The following is a 21490-nucleotide window of genomic DNA, read 5'->3' as shown; positions in this document are numbered from 1 at the left end:
ACTTTCACAACTGTTGATACAGGGTCCAACTTCAACGTCTAACTTCCCAACTCTGAAATCTGAGTTAAGGAGGCGTGTTTCCGATTTTGACCTCGGAAATTTCGACCCCCAAGTACAAATGTGCAGCATTGTATTGTCATAAAATACAAAGAAAAGATCTATCCCCTCAGGAACACTAGTTGATGTCTTGCCTCGGACACCAAAACGTCCAGGACATTGGTTATTTCTTGCAGATTTTATGTATCTATTCTGCCACTTATTTGCCAAGCCAGTGGTATAATAGTAGGAATATGCTCAAGATTACCTGGCGACAACAATGGCATTTAATTTCTTTCATTAGCTGGACTGCAAGGTGAAGTAGGAATTTTGCTTAATGATATAATCTTGTGTACTTACATTATGCCAAATGTTTCCAATGTTCAAACCCAGAGAGATCTGTCATTTTAATCAGGGGCACGGACAGTGTCATTTGGTCACGTTGAGATTGTCTGCCAGAAGCTGTCATAAACGTACTTTTTATCCAGTTTAAGGAACATTTTATTACAATTTGTAGATCTTAGTTGTTTCAACTATATTTTTAAACAGATGAAGGAGTTTAGACATTGGATGTCTGGATCTTAAGTTATCAGAGAAACAAGCCAAGCAAATTGTGGCAGCTTTCCGCCGACAAGCTGAACAGTGGCGGATTTTTTACGTGAAACTGCTGTTTGTACCAGTGTTGTGACCAAGTTATCTTCGCTCAAGTCCCAGGTAAGTCATTTGGTCCAAATCTCAAGCAAGTCTTGAGTTATTTTTTGGGGGCAGGTCAAGTCAAGTCACAGGCTACAGTACGTAAAGTCAAGTCCAGAACCTAGTTAAAGCAAGTTTTTTACACCCAAGATAATTCAATTCAATTCAATTCAATTTTATTTATAGTATCAAATCATAACAAGAGTTATCTCGAGACGCTTTACAGATAGAGTAGGTCTAGACCACACTCTATAATTTACAAAGCCCCAACAATTCTAATAATTCCCCAAGAGCAAGCAATGCGACAGTGGCGAGGAAAAACTCCCTATTATGAAGAAACCTCGGACAGACCAAGGCTCTTGGTAAGCGGTGTCTGACGGTACCGGTTGGGGATGTGATGAACAGTGGCAATAATAGTCACTTTAAAGATAATGGAATAGTGACTTCAAATGATAATCGTAGTAGTTCATGTCATATCAGGGCGCTGCAGGGCGTAACAGGATGTAGCGCAGCACAGCAGAGCATGGATGGACGTAGCAGGAAGCTGCAGAATTCAGCAGGACGCAGCATGACACTGCAGGGCACCGCAGAGCTTGGTAGGGAGTGCAGCAGGACCACAGCGACAGCTGCAACCAAGTTCTTGGTGCCAATGTACTCCAAGGTAATATGCTGGGTGAGAAAAAATCAAAGCACAAGGACTCCAGGGAGTACACTCCTCAGAGCCAGGTTAGTAACAAGCATCCCGTGGGACGGGATGCACACAAATGGAAAGTGAGAGGAGAGACCAGTCAAAGGACAGAGAGGAGAGGAGAGAGCAGTCAAAGGACGGAAGGAAAGACGGAAGTCCCCCAGCAGTCTAAAACTATAAAAGCATAACTAAGAGAGACAGGCAGTTTAAGGAGAGGAGCCTGTTCAGGCTTGGAACTCTCCCCTGCCGGATCAGGCTGTACTGGCCTGCCTCCCTCTACTTTTGTTATATTATTAATCTGACGACTATGAAGAGAGGCAGGTGGGCCTTGTTAGGCGGACACTGCAACTCCTCCTCCCTAACTATAACTATAACTTTTAAGGATATAAAATCCTGGATGACCTATAATTTTCTGATGTTAAACCCTAAGTTTAACATCAGAAAATTGTAGGTCATCCAGGATTTTATATCTTTTATTAATGCTTGAAGTTTAGTTAACTGACTGGTTTCGTCTGGTTTGATTGACAAGTATAATTGGGTGTCATCCGCATAACAGTGAAAGTTAATAGAGTGTTTCCTAATAATATTACCAAGAGGAAGCATATATAAGGAGAATAGAATTGGTCCAAGCACTGAGCCTTGTGGAACGCCATGGCTAACTTTAGCGTACTTGGAGGATTTATCATTAACATTAACAAATTGAGAGCGATCATAGAAAAAGGACTTAAACCAGCTTAGTGCGGTTCCTTGAATGCCAACTAAGCATTCCAATCCCTGTAACAGGATTGTATGGTCAATAGTGGCAAATGCAGCACTAAGATCTAGTAAAACAAGTAAGGAGACAAGTCCTTTGTCTGCAGCAGTTAGAAGGTCGTTAGTAATTTTCACCAGTGCCGTCTCTGTGCTATGATGCTTTCTAAATCCTGATTGAAAGTCCTCAAATAAACTATTGCTATGTAGAAAATCACTTAATTGAATAGCAACTACTTTCTCAAGGATCTTGGAGAGAAAGGGAAGGTTAGATATAGGTCTATAGTTTGCTAAGACGTCAGGATCGAGGGTGGTTTTTTTCAGGAGAGGTTTTATCACAGCTACTTTAAATGACTGCGGTACATAACCTGTTAATAAAGACATATTGATCATATCTAGTAATGAAGTGTTAATTACGGGTAACGCTTCTTTGAGCAGCCTTGTTGGGATGGGGTCTAAGGTAGACAGGTAGAAGGCTTAGCTGAGGATACCTTTAACATTAATTGTTGAAGGTCTATAGGATAAAAGCAGTCTAAGCATATGTCAGGTCTTATCATTCTTTCTAGTGGTCCTGCGTTTAAAGGTAAACCGTTGGAAATTGAGGGCAAAAGGTGATGGATTTTATCTCTAATTGTTATAATTTTATCATTAAAGAAGCTCATGAAGTCGTCACTACTCAGAGCTTTAGGAATAGATGGCTCACTAGAGCTGTGACTCTCTGTTAGCCTGGCTACAGTGCTGAAAAGAAACCTTGGGTTGTTCTTGTTTTCTTCTATTAATGATGAGTAGTATTCTGATTGGCATTTCTGAGGGCCTTCTTATAGGTTTTGAGACTGTTTTGCCAATCCAAACGAGATTCTTCCTGTTTGGTGGAACGCCATTTACTTTCAAGGTTTCGCGAGATTTGTTTCAATTTGTGAGTTTGGGAGTTATACCAAGGTGCTAGTTTCCTTTTCTTCATCATCTTATTTTTGAGGGGAGCAACAGAGTCTAAAGTCGTCCGTAGGCAGGTCGTAGCACCGTCTACGAATATATCAATTTGGGATGGACTAAAGTTAACATAAAGGTCCTCTGTTATATTAAGGCACGACATTGAGTTAAATGCTGTTGGAATGTCTTCCTTAAATTTAGCTGTAGTACTGTCAGACAGGCATCTAGTGTAGAAGCTTTTGTCTAATTTAGTATAGTCAGGTAGTAAGAATTCGAAAGTAATTAAACAATGGTCTGATAATACCGGATTTTGCGGAAATATTATTAAATCCTCAATTTCAAGGTCGAGGGTGTGGTTAAAACAGTTCGTCGCCTTATGCACATTCTGACTGAAACCGATTGAATCCAATAATGAGTTAGCAGTGCTAAGGCTATCATTGTCAACGTCCACATGGATATTAAAATCACCTACAATAAGTACTTTGTCTGATTTTAGTACTACACATGATAAAGACTCTTTATTCAGAATACGGACCTGGTGCCCTGTAAATAACAACGAATATAATTGGCTGTAATGTTTTCCATATTGGATGTTGAAGATTAAGAACAAGACTTTCAAACGAGTTATAATTTAGTTTAGGTTTAGGATCAATTAACAGGCTTGAATCAAAGATGGCTGCAACTCCCCCTCCTCGGCCTGAGCCTCTAGGAATTTGAGTATTAATATGACTGGGAGGAGTGGCTTCATTTAGACTAACATATTCTTCATGGCCCAGCCAGGTTTCAGTAAGACAGAATAGATCAATTTGATTATCTGATATCAAATCATTTACCAGTACTGCTTTAGAAGACAGAGATCTAATATTTAATAGTCCACATCTAATTAACCTATTTTGTTCTGTCGTTGTAGAGGTTGTTTTAATTCCAATTAGGTTGTTAAGTACAGCCCCTCTTTTGTTTACCTTTGATTTAACCGATCTGAGTCGGGGGAAAGACACCGTGGTTATTAGACTATGAGTGGGTGGCTCTAACGGAAGCACAGAGGGGCGCGTAGCACTGCACCTCTGATTGCTAATATCAAACTTGGGTTGTCATGGTTTATGACCGATAATAGACTCGGTCAGATTTTTTGATATGAGTGCGGCTCCGTCCTAGGTGGGATGAATGCCGTCTCTCTCAATCAGACCAGGCTTTCCCCAGAATGCCCTCCAGTTATTCACATAGCCCACATAATTAGCTGGGCACCACCCCTACAACCAGCGGTGGAAGGATGACATGCGGCTGTACATTTCATCACTGATCAGGTTTGGCAGGGGTCCAGAGAAAACTTCTGAGTCCGACGTTGTCTTTGCATATGCACAAAGTGACTCAACATTAATTTTAGTGATCTCCGATTTACGTAATCGGGTATCATTACCACCTACGTGAAGTATGATCTTACTGTACTTACGGTTCTTTTTAGCCAGCAGCTTTAGATGGGATTCTATATCGCCCGCTCTGGCCCCGGGGACGCATATGACTGTAGCCCCTGGGGCCGCCGGCTTCACATGTCGCAGTATAGAGCTCCCAGTAACCAGAATTGGCTTCTCAGCAGGTGTATCACTCATCCCTGTTGTCACAGACGATGGTGATCCGTCACATGACATTAGAAGTGGCCCGTTCGGTTGGGGAGATTGTTTTTGAGGAACGTTGTCATTTGGGTGATCCGGGCAGTGTAGGCCACTGGACCGTCTGGCTACCGCATCCCTCACAAGCTTATGCCGCGAAGTCCTCTTCTGTGACGGCGGCTGGTCAGTCGGTTTCGAAGCAGGGCGGGCCCGGCGAACCACCTCGGCCGCTACCGGTTCTGACTCCGACAGGGCTGTAAAACGGTTGGAGAGGCTGAGGGCAGGAGGCGATGGAGCCCTACTCGAGGCTCTCTTTTGGCCGCAAACCACCTCAGTCCAGGATGGCTTGGTGACCGGTGTCTAAGAAGAAGATAGGCATGAGCATGCAGAATGCTCCCATGGTACAGTATCCTGGAGGGCCACCGTGAGAGATGAGATCCAGAACGATTGATTATGAGCCACGTCCAGGCAGGCGGATAACAAAGCATCTTTGGTTTTTAAGTCCTCGGAAAGCCGAAAATCTTTCCTAAGGTCAGCAATTTCTTTGTTTGTATTCTTAAACAACGAGGAAATCCTGTGGGGAAGTGGGGGAAGCCATGGAGCTAACGTTAGTTTAGCCGGTAGGCCTAGTCTTGATGAATTAGCGTGAGGCTAATGCTTAGCATACGAAAGAATAAATAAAGCACTCTTACCTTACTTAAGTATCTGGTCCCTATAAAGATAAAAGACGAGGTATTGGTAGCCCGCCTAATAAAATGTTCGGCTAGGTTGTATAACTAGTACAAAAAAGATTGCAATGAATTTAATCTGTATTATAATTATTGATATTCAGAGAAACGGTCTTGCATTCAGCAGTTTGCTTTTTTCTTATTGCGTGAAATGTTTAAATCCCAAAGTGATTACTCATGGCACAGACGCAGCCATTGTGCTGGTGTGGTCCGACTAATGAGGCTTCATCAGGGGTCTTTGATGGTACACGTTTCCATAGCAATGATTTTAACTGACAGCCAGTAATCCAATCATGACAAATCGTCCAATCACGGTTCACAGTTTGCGCTGCTGTTGTTGCATAGCGTACCAGTTAGATAGACAGAAACGTGATGACATTAAATGATATTTTATATTTAACAGCTAACATTCAAACTTATGAATACACCAAGTCAAGTTTTGAGTCATTAACATACAAGTCCAAGTCAAGTCTCAAGTCATTTACTTTTTGTCAAGTGGCAAGTCATCAAAACGGTGACTCAAGTCAACATGAGTCCAAGTCATCAAGTCTCAAGTCCACATCTCTGCTTGGTACTGGTTGAAATCACCAGGTCTGTCTGAAGAGGAGGAGATGTCTATGGATAATTCTGAATCTTAAACAATCAGAGGGGCCAACATGCTCTATTGCCCCAAAATGCACAGAATTGTCTGCACCAGGATGTGCTGTGCCACGAATCACACCACCTGTCAGTTCTGTTTATGCACTGAAAAGAGTCATAAAACAAAATTCATCCTTCAAATACCTTGGAGTGCACGTGGACAGTGACCTTTCCTGGATCTATCATGTAGACTATATCTGCAGCAAAGTACAGCAGAGAATCTACTTTTTAAGGAGACTTAAGTCATTCAGAGCGAGCAGTGAAATCCTGTTTCTTTTCCTTGTGACAACAATTCAAAGCATCCTGCAGAATGGAGGCGCAGTGTGGTTTGGGGGCCTCTCAGTTCATCTGAAGGCCAGGATTCTACGGCTCCTGAGGATTTGTTCCAAATTGGTGGGACGTTCAGTGGAGAATGCGTTCACTGAAAGCCACATATTGCACAACGTCAGACTGGCTGACAAAATCTCCCAGGACTCTTCCCATGTGTTGCATGGGGAGTACCAACTCCTGCCCTCCAGGAGGTGCTATAGGATCCCAGACTGCAGAAAGACTCATTTGTTCCTCTGTCAATAACTCTGCTGAATGAATAGAAAAGAATAGAATAGTCTTTATTGTCATTGTCACAAGTACAACAAAATTTAAAGTGCTCTCCAGTCAGTGCATCAATTCATTAAGTTTAATAAAAATATATATATATATATATATATATATATATATATATATATATATATATATATATATATATATACAGTACAGGCCAAAAGTTTGGACACACCTTCTCATTCAATGCGTTTTCTTTATTTTCATGACTATTTACATTGTAGATTCTCACTGAATGCATCAAAACTATGAATTAACACATATGGAATTATGTACTTAACAAAAAAGTGTGAAATAACTGAAAACATTTCTTATATTTTAGATTCCTCAAAGTAGCCACCCTTTGCTTTTTTGATAGCGCTGCAAACCCTTGGTGTTCTCTCAATGAGCTTCATGAGGTAGTCACCTGAAATGGTTTTCACTTCGCAGGTGTGCCTTGTCAAGGTTAATTAGTGGAATTTTTTCCCTTATTAATGGGGTTGGGACCATCAGTTGGGTTGTGCAGAAGTCAGGTTGATACACAGCCGATAGCCCTATTGGACAACTGTTAGAACTCATATTATGGCAAGAACCAATCAGCTAAGTAAAGAGAAACGAGTGGCCATCATTACTTTAACAAATGAAGGTCAGTCAGTCCGGAAAATTGCGAAAACTTTGAATGTTTCCCCAAGTGCAGTCGCAAAAACCATCAATCACTACAACGAAACTGGCTCACATAAGGACCGCCCCAGGAAAGGAAGACCAAGAGTCACCTCTGCTGCTGAGGATAAGTTCATCCGAGTCACCAGCCTCAGAAATTGCAAGTTAACAGCAGCTCAGATTAGAGACCAGATGAATGCCACACAGAGTTCTAGCAGCAGACACATCTCTAGAACAACTGTTAAGAGGAGACTGCACGAATCTGGCCTTCATGGTCAAGTAGCTGCTAGGAAACCACTGCTAAGGAGAGGCAACAAGCAGAAGAGATTTGTTTGGGCCAAGAAACACAAGGAATGGACATTAGACCAGTGGAAATCTGTGCTTTGGTCTGATGAGTCCAAATTTGAGATCTTTGGTTCCAACCACCGTGTCTTTGTGTGACGGAGAAAAGGTGAACGGATGGATTCTACATGCCTGGTTCCCACCGTGAAGCATGGAGGAGGAGGTGTGATGGTGAGGGGGTGCTTTGCTGGTGACCCTGCTGGGGATTTATTCAAAATTGAAGGCATACTGAACCAGCACGGCTACCACAGCATCCTGCAGCGACATGCCATCCCATCCGGTTTGTGTTTAGTTGGACCATCATTTATTTTTCAACAGGACAATGACCCCAAACACACCTCCAGGCTGTGTAAGGGCTATTTGACCAAGAAGGAGAGTGATGGAGTGCTGCTCCAGATGACCTGGCCTCCACAGTCACTGGACCTGAACCCAATCGAGATGGTTTGGGGTGAGCTGGACCGCAGAGTGAAGGCAAAAGGGCCAACAAGTGCTAAGCATCTCTGGGAACTCCTTCAAGACTGTTGGAAAACCATTTCAGGTGACTACCTCTTGAAGCTCATCAAGAGAATGCCAAGAGTGTGCAAAGCAGTAATCAGAGCAAAGGGTGGCTACTTTGAAGAAACTAGAATATAAGACATGTTATCAGTTATTTCACACTTTTTGGTTAAGTACATAATTCCACGTGTGTTCATTCATAGTTTTGATGCCTTCAGTGAGAATCTACAATGTAAATAGTCATGAAAATAAAGGAAACGCATTGAATGAGAAGGTGTGTCCAAACTTTTGGCCTGTACTGTGTGTGTATATATATATATATATATATATATATATATATATATATATATATATATATATATATATATATATATACATATATATATATGCATACGTACATACATAATGTAAGTACTAATAAATATAATGTAAGTCCTAATGTTTAAAAAGAATAAATAGAACATGTAGCAGCATTAGCAGTGTACATGAACACACATGGTCACACACACCCAGTCATTGCACGAATAAATGGTATCAACATACCTTAACAGCATAAAAACAGTATGAACAAACTGTTACATACATCTACAGACATGATCTAGCCCACATCAGCTTCCATATTGCAAATTTTTTGCAGCATTAAGGGTGGTTATTGCAGTCGGATAAAAACTATGTTTAAGTGTATTTGTCTTTGCATTAGTTGATCTATACCGTCTGCCTGAAGGCAACAGTTCGAACAGGGAGTGACCGGGATGGTGTGTGTTCTGTATGATGTTCCCGGCTTTTTTGAGACAACGGGCGCTGTGTAGATCTTCCAGTGTGGGAAGAGAGCAGCCGACAATCTTTTGGGCTGTGTTGATGACCCTCTGGAGAGCTTTCCTCTGTGCTGCTGTGCAGCTGGTGTACAATACGCACATGCAGTATGTTAGTATGCTCTCAATGGAGGCACGGTAAAAGGACACCAGCAGTCTTTGTGTGATGTTATTCCTCCTGAGTATTCTCAGGAAGTACAATCTCTGCTGGGCCTTTTTCAGCAGCTCAGAGGTGTTCACACTGCAGGATAGGTTCTCCTCGATGTGGACTCCCAGAAAGCGGAAGTCTGCCACCCTCTCCACACACTCTCCGTTGATGATTAATGATGAGATTTCTGTTTTCTTTCGCCTGTAGTCTATGATGAGTTCTTTGGTTTTTGAGGTGTTGAGGAGCAGATTGTTGGCCCTGCACCATGTTGACAGCCGCTCCACCTCATCTCTGTAGGCAGACTCGCCCTGTCCCCTGGAGAGGAGCCCCACCACTGTGGTGTCATCTGCAAACTTCACCATGGTGTTGCTGTGGTGGACAGGGGAGCAGTCGTATGTGTAGAGGGAATAGAGCAAGGGACTCAACACACAGCCCTGGGGAGAGAAGTTCCAGGTCCCCCAGTTTGACCACTAGCTTATGAGGGAGAATGGTGTTGAATGCAGAGCTATAATCCACAAAGAGCATCCGCACATAGCTCCCCTGCTGCTCCAGGTGTGATAGGGCAGCATGGAGTGCTATGGCTTTGGCGTCCTCTGTGGATCGATTTGCTCTGTATGCAAACTGGTTGGGGTCAAGGCTGCGGATGTGACTACGGACCAGTTTTTCAAAGCACTTCATCACCACTGGGATGAGTGCCACTGGACGGTAGTCGTTGAGACTAGAGATGTGAGGTATCTTGGGCATGGGGACTATAGTTGAGGATTTCCGGCAGGGTGGTACGTGGACTGTGCCAAGGACTGGTTGAAGATCTTTGTAAAAATCCCTGCCAGCTGATCTGCACAGTCCTTCAGCACACGTCCCGGGACGCCATCAGGACCAGCTGCCTTCCTTGGGTTGACGGCCCGCAGCGTGCGCCTCACCTCATGCTCTTCAATTGTGAGGTGCACGCTGCTGTGGGCCGTGTGGTGTAGTGGTGCCGTCTCTGGTGCTGTTGCCTCGAAGCGGGCAAAGAAGATGTTCAACTCCTCAATCAGCAAGGGTCAACTTCTGCAGATCCAAGGTTGGTCCTGTAGTTGGTCAGTTGCTGAACTCCCTGCCACACCTGCCTGCTGTTTTTACTGCTCAGGTGGTCCTCTATCCTCCTCCTATAGTCAGCCTTTGCCTTTCTGATGCCCCTCTTCAGGTTGGCTCAAGCTCTCTTTGAGCAGCTGGACCCCCGTGTCATCCAGGGCTTCTGGTTGGGGTAGACCCGGATACATTTGTCCACTGTGACAGTCTCTATGCAGTTCTTAATGTAGCACAGAACACTGTCTGTGAACACCTCCAGGTCCTGATGTTCAAAAACCACTCAGTTGGTCCTCGCAAAGCAGTCCTGCAGCTGCTGGGAAGCACCCTCTGGCCATGTGGTAACAGTCTTTGTGATGGCAGAAGCAGTTTTCCTGAGGGGGCATATGCGGGGATTAAAAGCAAGGACAAGTGGTCGGACTGGCCCAAGTGTGGTAATGGTCTTGCCCTGTAGCCCCGTTTGATATCAGAGTATACCTTGTCCAAGGTGTTATCTCCTCTTGTAGCACACTTAACATGCTGGTGGAATTTGGGGAGTGCTGCCTTTAAGTCCGCATGATTAAAATCGCCTGCTATGATATTCACAGTGTCAGGATACATGGAAAAGTCCGATAGCTGAGCTAGCATTGGCATCCGGTGGGATGTAAACAGCTGTTATCATGATCACAGTGAACTCCCGTGGGAGATAAATGGGCCTGCATTTAACAGTCAGATATTCTAAATCTGGAGAACATTGACTGTCTATAGTCACTGTGACACCAGCTGTTATTGACGTACACACAGAGGCCCCCTCTTCTGCTCTTACCGGAGTCTGCTGTTCTGTGATGGCGCTGTGTGGTGTAGCCTGCTAGCTCAATGACCGAATCCGGGATGGATTGATGAAGCCAGGTCTCTGTGATAATCAGAATGCACGCATCTTCACGGTGTTGTTCACTGCCGTCTGTAGCCTCAATTCATCCATTTTGTTCGCGAAGGATCTGGCATTCATGAGAAATAGGCTGGGAAGCGGTGGTTTGAGTGGCTGCCTCTGTAGCCTGGCTAGCCCGCCAGCTCTGCAGCCTCGCTTTTGCCTCCTTTCTCTACGCCGCCTGCGCCTCCTCTCTACCGGGATGGTAATCCACGGAGAGGCGGGGCTACTTGCTAACTCCACCGGAATCTTAAGCGTGCGGAGGAACTCTCTTTTTATGGACTGTTTATAACATAGTCCGATCTTAAGGAGATCATGCCGGCTGTAGGTATCGTTCGCCCGACATAACGTACACAGAACAAGAAACATCACGTACAGAAACAGCCATACATTGCTGAATCAACACAAAGCAAAGAATTGATAGTTCCCCCCTATTTTTACTTTTATCTATATATTTATGGCTATTTAAGACCACTCTTGCAGGGCAGGGCCCCCCTCATATTAATTAAGTATCTATTTATGTTTTATTGATGCCCTATGTTTTTAGCTCTTGTTTTTAGGTTGTTGTGTTGTGATTGTTGGAGCTTGTATTGCAAGACAAATTTCCGTGTACACGGACAATAAAGTGCTAGCTATCTATCTATCTAAATCTGGTGTTCATACACGGCCATGCACCGAAAAGGGATGTGTAAAGAGAAAGGCAGTGGGGCAAGACGGACGGTTCATCTGGCACATGCTAACATTTTGAAAAAGCACTTACAAGATGGATGTATTTGTTTGGACGTTGAGTTCAAATATTAACAATCTTTCTCCCGAATTGCAAACTCTGCCTGAAGCTGTAATAAACATTATTTTGACTATTATAATTGAACAGGATAAAACAGAACGGGATCAAACATCTTTACTGGGTTCCACTTTCTTAAATTTTGACAGGCTCAATCCTGATTGGCTAAACATTTAACACATTTGAAAAGAGTTTCAGTTGATTATATAATTAAATAACTGCTGCATCAGTAAATCAGACTTAGAATTCATGCTGACTGTGAGCAGACTGTGAGCAAACTGGAATGAAATACAGTGAAAGGTTCAGGTGCACATATTTGACCCACAATATATTTATGTCATGGTCTAGTGGCCTGTCTGAAACCTGTCTCCATGTAAACGACCACCTCCCTGTCTCTGCAGCTGGAGTAATGACTGGAGCAACAGTGTTCTGTCTGACACTGAGTCTGTCTCGGTGATGTCATTGGCGGAGAATAGCCAGCGTGCCACACAGAGCAGACGGGATCGTCTGAATGCCACTGGCGGCAGCAAAGACTTAAGTGCTCATTCAAAGAAGTGCCAAGACACACCCAACCTCGACAGGGACTTGCCTTAAAGTACAAGGTAATTCGATAAATACTTTGAGTCACAAACATGGAACGCATACACAAATAATCACGGATAATGACTCATACCGATTAATAATCAATAATTCTTTAATCAATAAAGATCCATTGTCCAACTACAACTAAAAGCAAAAAGGCAAACAAGCAAGTGTGTGGCATGTGTGTGGCCGTGCGTGTAAATCACACGAGAGTTGAAAGTTCGGCAATGGCGATTAAGAGAGTTGAGACACTTTGGGTGAACTTGTGTCGCAGATGGCGTGGAGCTAAGCTGAGTTACACGAAACACTATCTGTGCAATTAAAAGGTGTGTGAATGCCAGTTAGAGCATGTAGATATGCGTGTTTATGCTAGTGTATGTGGGTTTGGTTAGTAAAAAGGAAGAAAGACAAGGCAAAGCAATACATGAGATTCTGACTTCCAGCGTGGAGAATACCCAATCCCTTCATCCACTCAGAGCTCGGCTGTGTGTCGCCAGAGTTCTAATCTTTTGAATGATGAAGAGTTGATTAACCGTATCCTCAGAAGCACATCCCAGTGGCGTGGGACAACAGAGTTAATGTAGCACATCATGCATACATAAACAATGCAGCAACACCATGATTAAGGCACTTTAACACAGCGGTCTAATTCACATTGATACAGTAACCGGGGATTTCCACCAGATGCGGAACGGCTGCGGAACGGCTCCGAAACGGCGGCGGAGTCATTAGGTTTCCATTAAAGGTGAATTTCCACCGGTTGCATAACGGCTGCATTCTGACTCCGGCACAGCTCCGGCGGTCCGCAGCCCTCCGCAGCAGATATGTCACATCTACCAAGGTTAATTAAAACCAATACCAGCAATTTTTACCACTGACAGCAATGGACCAGAAACCAACGTAGATACTTAAATTAACACTTTATTTAAAACTGGGTAAAAAAGATGCTAAAACAATTCTCTGGATTTAAAAGGCAACAAAACAAAGTCCATCGATGTCAGTCCGAGCTTCTGCCACCATTTCCAAGTCCATGCGTCATAGTCTGTTCCATAAGCAGGTCACGAGAGGGGCGGCCGATTCCGTCGGGGGTAGGCTGGGCAGGCTGGGCTTCTCTTCCCCTACGCCACTCCGTGTTGCGATACCCACACTGGAGGCACTGGGAGGGATAAAGACAGCTCTTAGTCAAGCACACACAAAAGGACAGTTCTCCATACGCCCGGAGCTGGTAGCTAGAGGACTTTCCTTTACTTATCTGTACACAGGCGTTGAATCCGTCATTCAGGTGGCTGCATCCCTCCTGCTGCTTCGGCCTCTGTCAATGTGTCCCGATCTGCACCCCCACTCGTTCGCCGCACTTCCTTCTCCGTCAGTCTGTTTCTGCTCCGTGTTACTGCCTCCACCTCCGTGTTCCTTCCACTTGTGGCCATGTTACTGTCTTGTCATTCCGGTCCCTCTCGCTCCGTGGTGGGGGTGGCGCGGGACTATCCCTCGCTGTCGGACCGTCTTGCCCTTCTTCCTGGTTTCCCTTCCGCTGTCGACCACACGTCTCACTGCATAGCATCCTTCTGCACGCCCGTAGGGCGTCAGCACAGGCCTCGCAGATCTTGACCGTCCTCTCATCCAGCCTGACCTCTCGTCCAGCCTGAGGCCCACATACTCCTGCCTCGCTGCTCGCTTCCTCCCTCTTCCAGTGCTTCCCGTGTTCCTTCCCTCTGTCTGCTCTCCGTTGTCTCTTTTTCACTGCTCTGGTCTCTCTGTCACACCTGTCTTCCATCCGTTCCTAATTAGTTTTTCCGCACCTATCTTCACTCAGTCCATCAGTCCAGGCCGTGCTGCGTCAAAGTCAAAAGGGAGGGGGCGTGGTCTCGCCATAGTGAATAGTTCATTCATTAATATCAGAGTTACACATGCAGTAGATTATAAAAAACACGGGCACAGCAAACAGGATTAAAATAAACATGCAAATGCTAAAATCCTTAAAAACACACATGCAATTAATAAATAAAAACCACACTGGCACAGCAATTCACATGCAACAATAAAATCAGTGGCACACAGGGATATTCTTACATATTGAAATTCTCCACCTTTGACAGATACACAGAGCTTCTATTTTTGCCGGACGCCGGAGAGCTCTGCAGATATTCAGCACACGGCAGATGTAAATATCCGGTTAAATTTCAAAATAAAATACACCGTGCTCACGGCGGATCATATTTCCCTGCACTACACCTTGAAAACACAGCACAGAGCTGTTTCCCCTCTACTCCTCTGGATGGAAACTAACTGTTGTTGGTTTTGTGGTTCTATTCTACGTAAATTCGCGAACTTGTGGGTCCTTGTGACTACAGCTGTCAGTCATGGCCGCAGCCGTTCCGCAACAAATCCGGACCTGGTGGGTATTGACGGACGGCGGAGCACGCAGTAGACACGCAGCGGAGCCGGTCCGCAGCCTTTATGCATGCTGTGGAAATGAGGAGTAAAACTTACACAGCAATAGAGATTACAAATACATCAAATAGAAAACTAATTAATTCTCCCTGCTCAGAACTATAGCCTCTTTTGTGAGATTGCTTCCTGTAACAATTTAGGTAGGGGTGTCCCTGAGTAAGAATTTTCATAGTCAAATCAGAATTGTCAAGTTTTGCCTATCGTGGACTGATCGTTGAATCATGTGGGTGGGGGAGACGCCGGTCACGGATCATTGAAAGTTAAACTTAAATCTGTAGCACACGGGCGGTTGGAAAAGCTTCAAAGATTTGCGACGAGACAAAACCGATTTAGAGCGTTGCAGGGAAAAGTTGCAGCGGTCACAACCGGCCCGGAGGTTCAACGAGCACCCGCCAGCACGGTATACGGTGGAGTGACCTAGAGAGCGACTGAAGAGAGCAGTGAGTCAGAGAAGATGAAATGCAGCTGTAGCAAGCATCTTACTATCACTAACGTTATCTACATTCAAGATGATATCCAGCTACAAAAAAAGCCTGAAAGTCGGAAGTTAGGAAGTACAAAGAGTCTTTTTGTTCTATGAAGATGATACACCGTCTCATGTGAACAAAGTAAGTAAGTAAGTAAGTAAAATTTATTTATACAGCGCTTTTCACAGACAAGGTCACAAAGTGCTTTACAATGTGCATAAACAATAAAACATGGTAAAAATAGTCAATAGAATAAGATACAAGTACAACAGAATCAATTTTCAAATAAATAAAAGACATAGGCTACCCGAAAGCTAGCCTGAACAAGTGAGTCTTCACTTGTCCCTTAAAACAATCCACATTCTCCGCAAACCTAATGCTAGTTGGTAAAGCATTCCAGAGTCTGGGCGCCATAGCCTTAAAAGCTCTGTCCCCACATGTTTTCAGACGAGTGCGTGGCATGACAAGCAGATTTTGATTAACAGACCTGAGAGACCGGGATGGAGTGTGTAAATGAATTAAGTTAGCAAGATAGACAGGGGCCTGACCATGTAGAGCCCTGTAGGTTATGGTCAGAATCTTGAATTGGATCCTGTAAGCTACAGGAAGCCAGTGAAGGGAGCAGAGCAAAGGGGTGATATGGGTACACCTGTTTGATCTTGTAAGAAGCCTAGCAGCAGCACTCTGAATGGACTGCAGGCGATGAAGGACAGATTTATTGACTGAGGAGAAAAGTGAATTGCAATAGTCAATACGGGAGGAAATGAAAGCATGGATGAGCATCTCCAGTTCTAACTGAGAGACCACAGCCCTTAACAAAGTGTGCAGGTCTTAGGAGTTATACTTCTATACCGTGTTGTCTCTACCTTCTGTATGTCAGATGAAATGGCTGATTGCACAGCAATTTTTCCAAACCAATCAACACAGTCTGTCAAATGTCCACCGAGGTAGAGAACTGCTAATTAAAAGTACAACCCTTTGACAGTGTGCGTCTCCTGAAGCAGCTTCTGCAGCCGCAATGGAAAAACAAGGGTGGGGTAACCTGCCTGTTGGCTTTTATCTCCTAGGTGACGTTGCAGGGACTCCCCGGAGTTTCCTTGAGGCTCGTCCAGTGGGAAGCCAGGATCAGAATTCAGACCTAAAGTACTCTATATCGACGGTAATTTATTTCCGGGATTGTTCCTGTGTCGCCAGAAATTCCGCCGGATGTCCCTCATTTTAGGCCGGATGTCTGTCCCCTTCCTCTGTCTCTGTCTCTGTGTTGGCGTTCTAACCTCCGGTGGATTTGTGAGGACTATGGTTAACTGCTCCTCAGATCTCTGCAGGGTAAATCCAGACAGCTAGCTAGACTATCTACTGAGTTTTCTGTTGCACGACTAAAACAACCTTTGAATGAAGACGCCGAGGAAAGTCTGGCAATGCGAAACTGAAGAGCCCCACCGAGCCACCCACATTGGTGCTCTGCCTCCTCCTTCATTCCTTCTGGTCTATTCTTTTATTGCTACCTCCCCATAATTCCTCATTACCCAAACGTTTCTCCAGCCTGTAATAACCATTACACACTGCCATAACAGCGCCATCATCCCAGCCCGCTTCATCACTCTATCGACCTTCTCCCGTCGCTCCAGCATTACGCCAGCAGAATATCTCTGGCAATCATGTTAATCTAGCTCAGCTCCTTCGGCCATATCACATCGACACAATCGAGCCAAGGGAATTGCAGACTAACCAAGGTTTATTGTTTTTACTGTACAGCACTTTGTAACTTGGTTTTGAAAAGTGCTATGCAAATAAATCATTGTTAGCGCAGCTTCGTCATCCACTACCTTCGGGTCAAAGACCTCACTTCCACTGAGTTTGCTTTAGCAGTGATACAATCTGCTCAGCTTTTCCAGATTTTTTTTAAATCATACATCAACACGGCTTTACTTTCTGAGGGACAGGCTTTTACAGCTTTTATAGGCTTTTCACTATACAGGCAGGGCCTCCAGTACACCCATTAAGCATCAACAGTGTCAATGCCTTCGCTCACTTTTTGGTCATAATTTTCAACCAGGGCAGCGAACTAATAATAAAAAGTGCACCCATATTTCCATGGGCCAATGGTAAACTTTGCAAAGGTTATCTCTGACCTGAAAGTCCACAAGGGCTGTCTGGAGATCGCAGCTAAACAGGAAACACAGTCTTGTAATTGTCTGTTGTGCTGGATTTAATAGAAGTGAATGTAAAAGGGATTATACATTTGTAGGATAGAAACGCAATGTGACTGTACCTAAACAGTGAGGTTGAAGGTACATTCCGCATTTTGTTATAATACCCACTGCACCAAATCCCAAAGTCTCCTCTCAGCTTTCAGTTTTGAAACTAAACAGTTTAGAATAAATTTGGGGATTTAGGTTGCTTTTGGTTGCTATAGCAAAATCAGGGGAATGTACAGTTATGGTCATATTGTTTGTTATGATAGAGTTACTGGAGAGTACTTACTGTAAGTGGTTCACAAATTGACTGTTGTCTGATGGGCCATTATGTCAGGAATATGATGGATGAATCCATATTGTAGGCGACATGAGGGCTCAGTGGTTAGCACGTCACCTCAGCAGGGCTCAAATCCATCAACCGGTTGGGCCTATCACAACACATACATTTAAACACTGTAAGTGAATGTGAATGAAAGAATGTAATGGAAGATTATGAAAATTGAAATATAAATCAACACCTAAACATTAACAGCCAAATATACACTAAATTAAACTTAACATAAATTACTCAAAATTGCTCATATTTGAAAGTTGTCTGATCCGTGTGTACCAAGACTCACCCTTTCAAGATTAGCCTTTTTTTCCCTTTTGCAATAAAGAATATGCCTCTTAAATCTTGAAAGAAGAAACAAAGATATCTGCTTTTTTAGTATGCATCATGCTCCTGAATATGCAGCTTCCTCTGTCAATCTAGAAATAATGTGATTATAATTTATTGTGTGATAACTTATGCTGATGTCATTGGCCTTGCCTGAACCTGTAGTTGGTTGTGTATTAGACTCAGTATTATGTTCAATAACTGTGGTACATACACGTTGCACATGAACATCTTTCAAGTAAATGGATGGTGTTTCTGTTGTAGGTATGCATCTGCCATGACGAACCCGACACAGCTGTCTCCGGTGTCCTGCACTTCTCCTGCAACTCCAGGGTCTCCTCCATCAGAGATGTCCGCCCCCCTGTCCAGCCTGGCCATCTCTGTCCCCTCGGTGGCTCTAAGCCCCTCCGGCGAGGAAGAGCGCCCCCTGCTGTTGTCAAACTCACATCAGCCATGCAAGTCTTCAAACCGAGATGAACAGAAGAGGATCTCGGCCCACTACAACCATGGCCATGTGGCACACAGCTTACCGCCTAGCCCGCTGTTTCCTAATGGGAATGGTTACTACCAAAGCATAGGTGACCATGACACCACAGCTGGCAGCCAGATGTTCTCAGCATCACCTGAGAAGCTTCTTACGCAACAACATCAACAACTGCAGCACCAAACGAGTCCCCAACGGCCATGTGGTGCGTAATGCGGAGTCCAGTGGTGACAGCATGCTAGTGAGCGAAACAGATGCGCCTCAAGGGGACCACACACCCTTCTTTACTACAGAGAGCACTGCAAGCCTGCTGCTCGGGGCTTTGGACAGCAGCAGGACTAACCCAGCATCTCTAAATGATGACCTGCAAGACAAGTCATGCAGTTCCATCACCACCACCAAACTAAATCCAGTTGCTGTGTAAAGTAAAAAAAAAAGAAAAAGGAATTGCTGAGAATCCTTTATGTTGAGGGGAAAAAAGGGAATAGTCACTATTAAACTTTTATTTTCTATAAATTATTTGCTGTGTAAAGACTTTAAAGATAAATGAAAAATGACACTTTTATTTTAGTGATGTAGCAAATAAAGAGTTTTATAAAAAAAACACATACATTTACAAATGTGTTCATGTCTTGTAGGTAAAGTGCCATACACTAGTATGTAGCAACAGTTCACGGTATATTTCAGTGCAGAAAAAATATCAACGGTGCCTTTCTGTTTAGTATGCTTAAGGGATCTGAAACATTGCATACTGGGCCATATATTCACCATCTTAATCTTCCAGTTAACAATCAAAACTAACTTGCTGGCTGCTTTTAACATCCTGGAGTTGGAAGTGCCCACTGACACGTCAGTTTGATATGAGATTTATACGAGGTGCATGCTACATCCTTGAAAGCTGTGATGGAATAATGAGCAGTTTGTGTGGTTTCCATTCCAGCCATTTGACCTGATACTGAACTTCAACACCTGGACTCATGTGTATGACTAGACGATTGATCAGCTTATTACCTGCATTTGATGAGTAATGGAAAAGATTTTAGAAATCATAAAGGTTTTATTCATCGCCATCTAATTCAGAATCCTGCTGGTGAACAAATATTGTAACTGTTAGATAAACGTGCATTCACTAAAGTCTGGCTCTGTAGTGTTACTAATACTGTCAGTTATATGTCTAACATAACCCCCATAGAGTTTTCTTTTTAGTAAATTCAATATTGGGATTTGATTTACCTATTACAAGTTTACTAATTCTATGTTAAAGGGTACTGCTCTGGTGTTGTATTGCACTTACATAGCTCACAAAGGACAATGCCGGTTCCCATCTGGACCGAGGCTCAGTCCTTGCCGCAGTGGCCACGCTGGATTCCCACCTGTCATTCCCCCTCTATCCACCCTTTCAAGTCGTAAGCTGTCCTATCAAATAAAGGCCTAAAATGCCCAAAAAACAATCTTTAAACAAAGACCCAAAAAAAAACAAGAAAAAAAAAATGGTCATTAAAACATCAGAGGCCTAAATATCCTGACTGTAACTCCCGAGAATGAGTCAAGCTCAACGCTGGATCCTACATTTACCATACTGCTTAAAGTATCTTTTTTTTAAAGTAAAGTTTCATTTCTTTCTATAGTTACATCTTCACAGAGTGCAAACTGACTCAGATAAAGTGGTGCCATCAAAGAAAACTACTAGCATTAAGAACAGCAATGCTCTATTTCTTCAAGAGACCACTCATACTTGTGCCCTCCGCCACCAGTATGATATTACTACAGAAGAGGATAAGGGCCAATGTGAAAAATGTATTTCAGTTCTAAATTTAAAGTCACAATTCTGACTTAATTCTCAGGATTGTGAATAAAAAGTTCTAAATTAGAATTCAGACTTTTTTTCTCGGAATTCTAAATTTAATCTCAGAACTCAAACATTTTTCACATTTGGCCCTAATTCTCTTTCATAGATTACTGATCACATTTTTAAATGCAGAAATATCTACAGTGTGTACTGAATATATGGCTCATTTTGTCCTTCTTAAAGACATCCATGTGGTCCTGAGCAATGCATTTTGGGGAATTAGGAAATATGCTGATGGTTACCTGCTTTAATTTGTTCAGTCATATCTCTGGTATGATAGACATTTATTTTCTAAATTCAACTTGTTACAATTTCCCAAAGAATAAATGAATACACGCAGTATGCATTTATTTTTTCAACTAACCCAGCTTGTGTTCACGTGCAGTCTCATTGTATGTGTGATTTAAACAAATGTCTGCTAACATGAACATAAGTTTATGAAATCTGCCAAAGACTGTCACCTGTTATGAAAAGTACATAAAAATAACAATTTTTGGTCTCTGTAATCAACCATAGTTTCTTATACGTATGTAGAATCAGCATATGAGTAAGTATGATGACAAAGACGTGCTGCTCCATGATTTGTGTTTTAATGGTGGCCATTCTTCTGTATTTTATGGTAACATTAAGATTATTATTTTTTTTTTTTGGTGATTCTTGTTCATTACAAGCATTAATTACTGATTTATTTATATTTTAACAAACATGATTTTACAGATGTAAAATATATATAGCCATTAGTCACATGGTTACTAGTACAAAATAGAAAATAAGTACTTGCATATTTTGTCACTTGTATGCTTAACATAACTCACAATGCATTGCTTTTAGGTCTAGGAGTGTCTTCAAATGATGTAAATACACCATGGAAACCTTCAGCGCTGTTATTTCTTATTAAATATTAAATCAGTTCTATGTTTTGTGCCTCACAGTGTCAA

General features: G+C 43.1%; 1 protein-coding gene across 1 annotated transcript in view; it reads left to right on the top strand.

The window, feature by feature from the left end:
* Positions 1–21490, top strand: part of nrg1 (neuregulin 1) — a 60606-nt gene extending 39116 nt beyond the window's left edge. Inside the window, 2 exon segments of the mRNA XM_039779782.1 lie at positions 18484–18855; positions 18857–21490. Of these exon segments, the coding sequence (XP_039635716.1) occupies positions 18484–18855; positions 18857–19127 (643 nt within the window). The 3' untranslated portion in view covers positions 19128–21490.

Source organism: Perca fluviatilis, chromosome 17 (genome assembly GCF_010015445.1).
Source record: "Perca fluviatilis chromosome 17, GENO_Pfluv_1.0, whole genome shotgun sequence".
NCBI lineage: Eukaryota > Metazoa > Chordata > Actinopteri > Perciformes > Percidae > Perca > Perca fluviatilis.
Note: the sequence above shows the minus strand (reverse complement) of the source record. Positions and strands in the feature narration are given on the sequence as shown.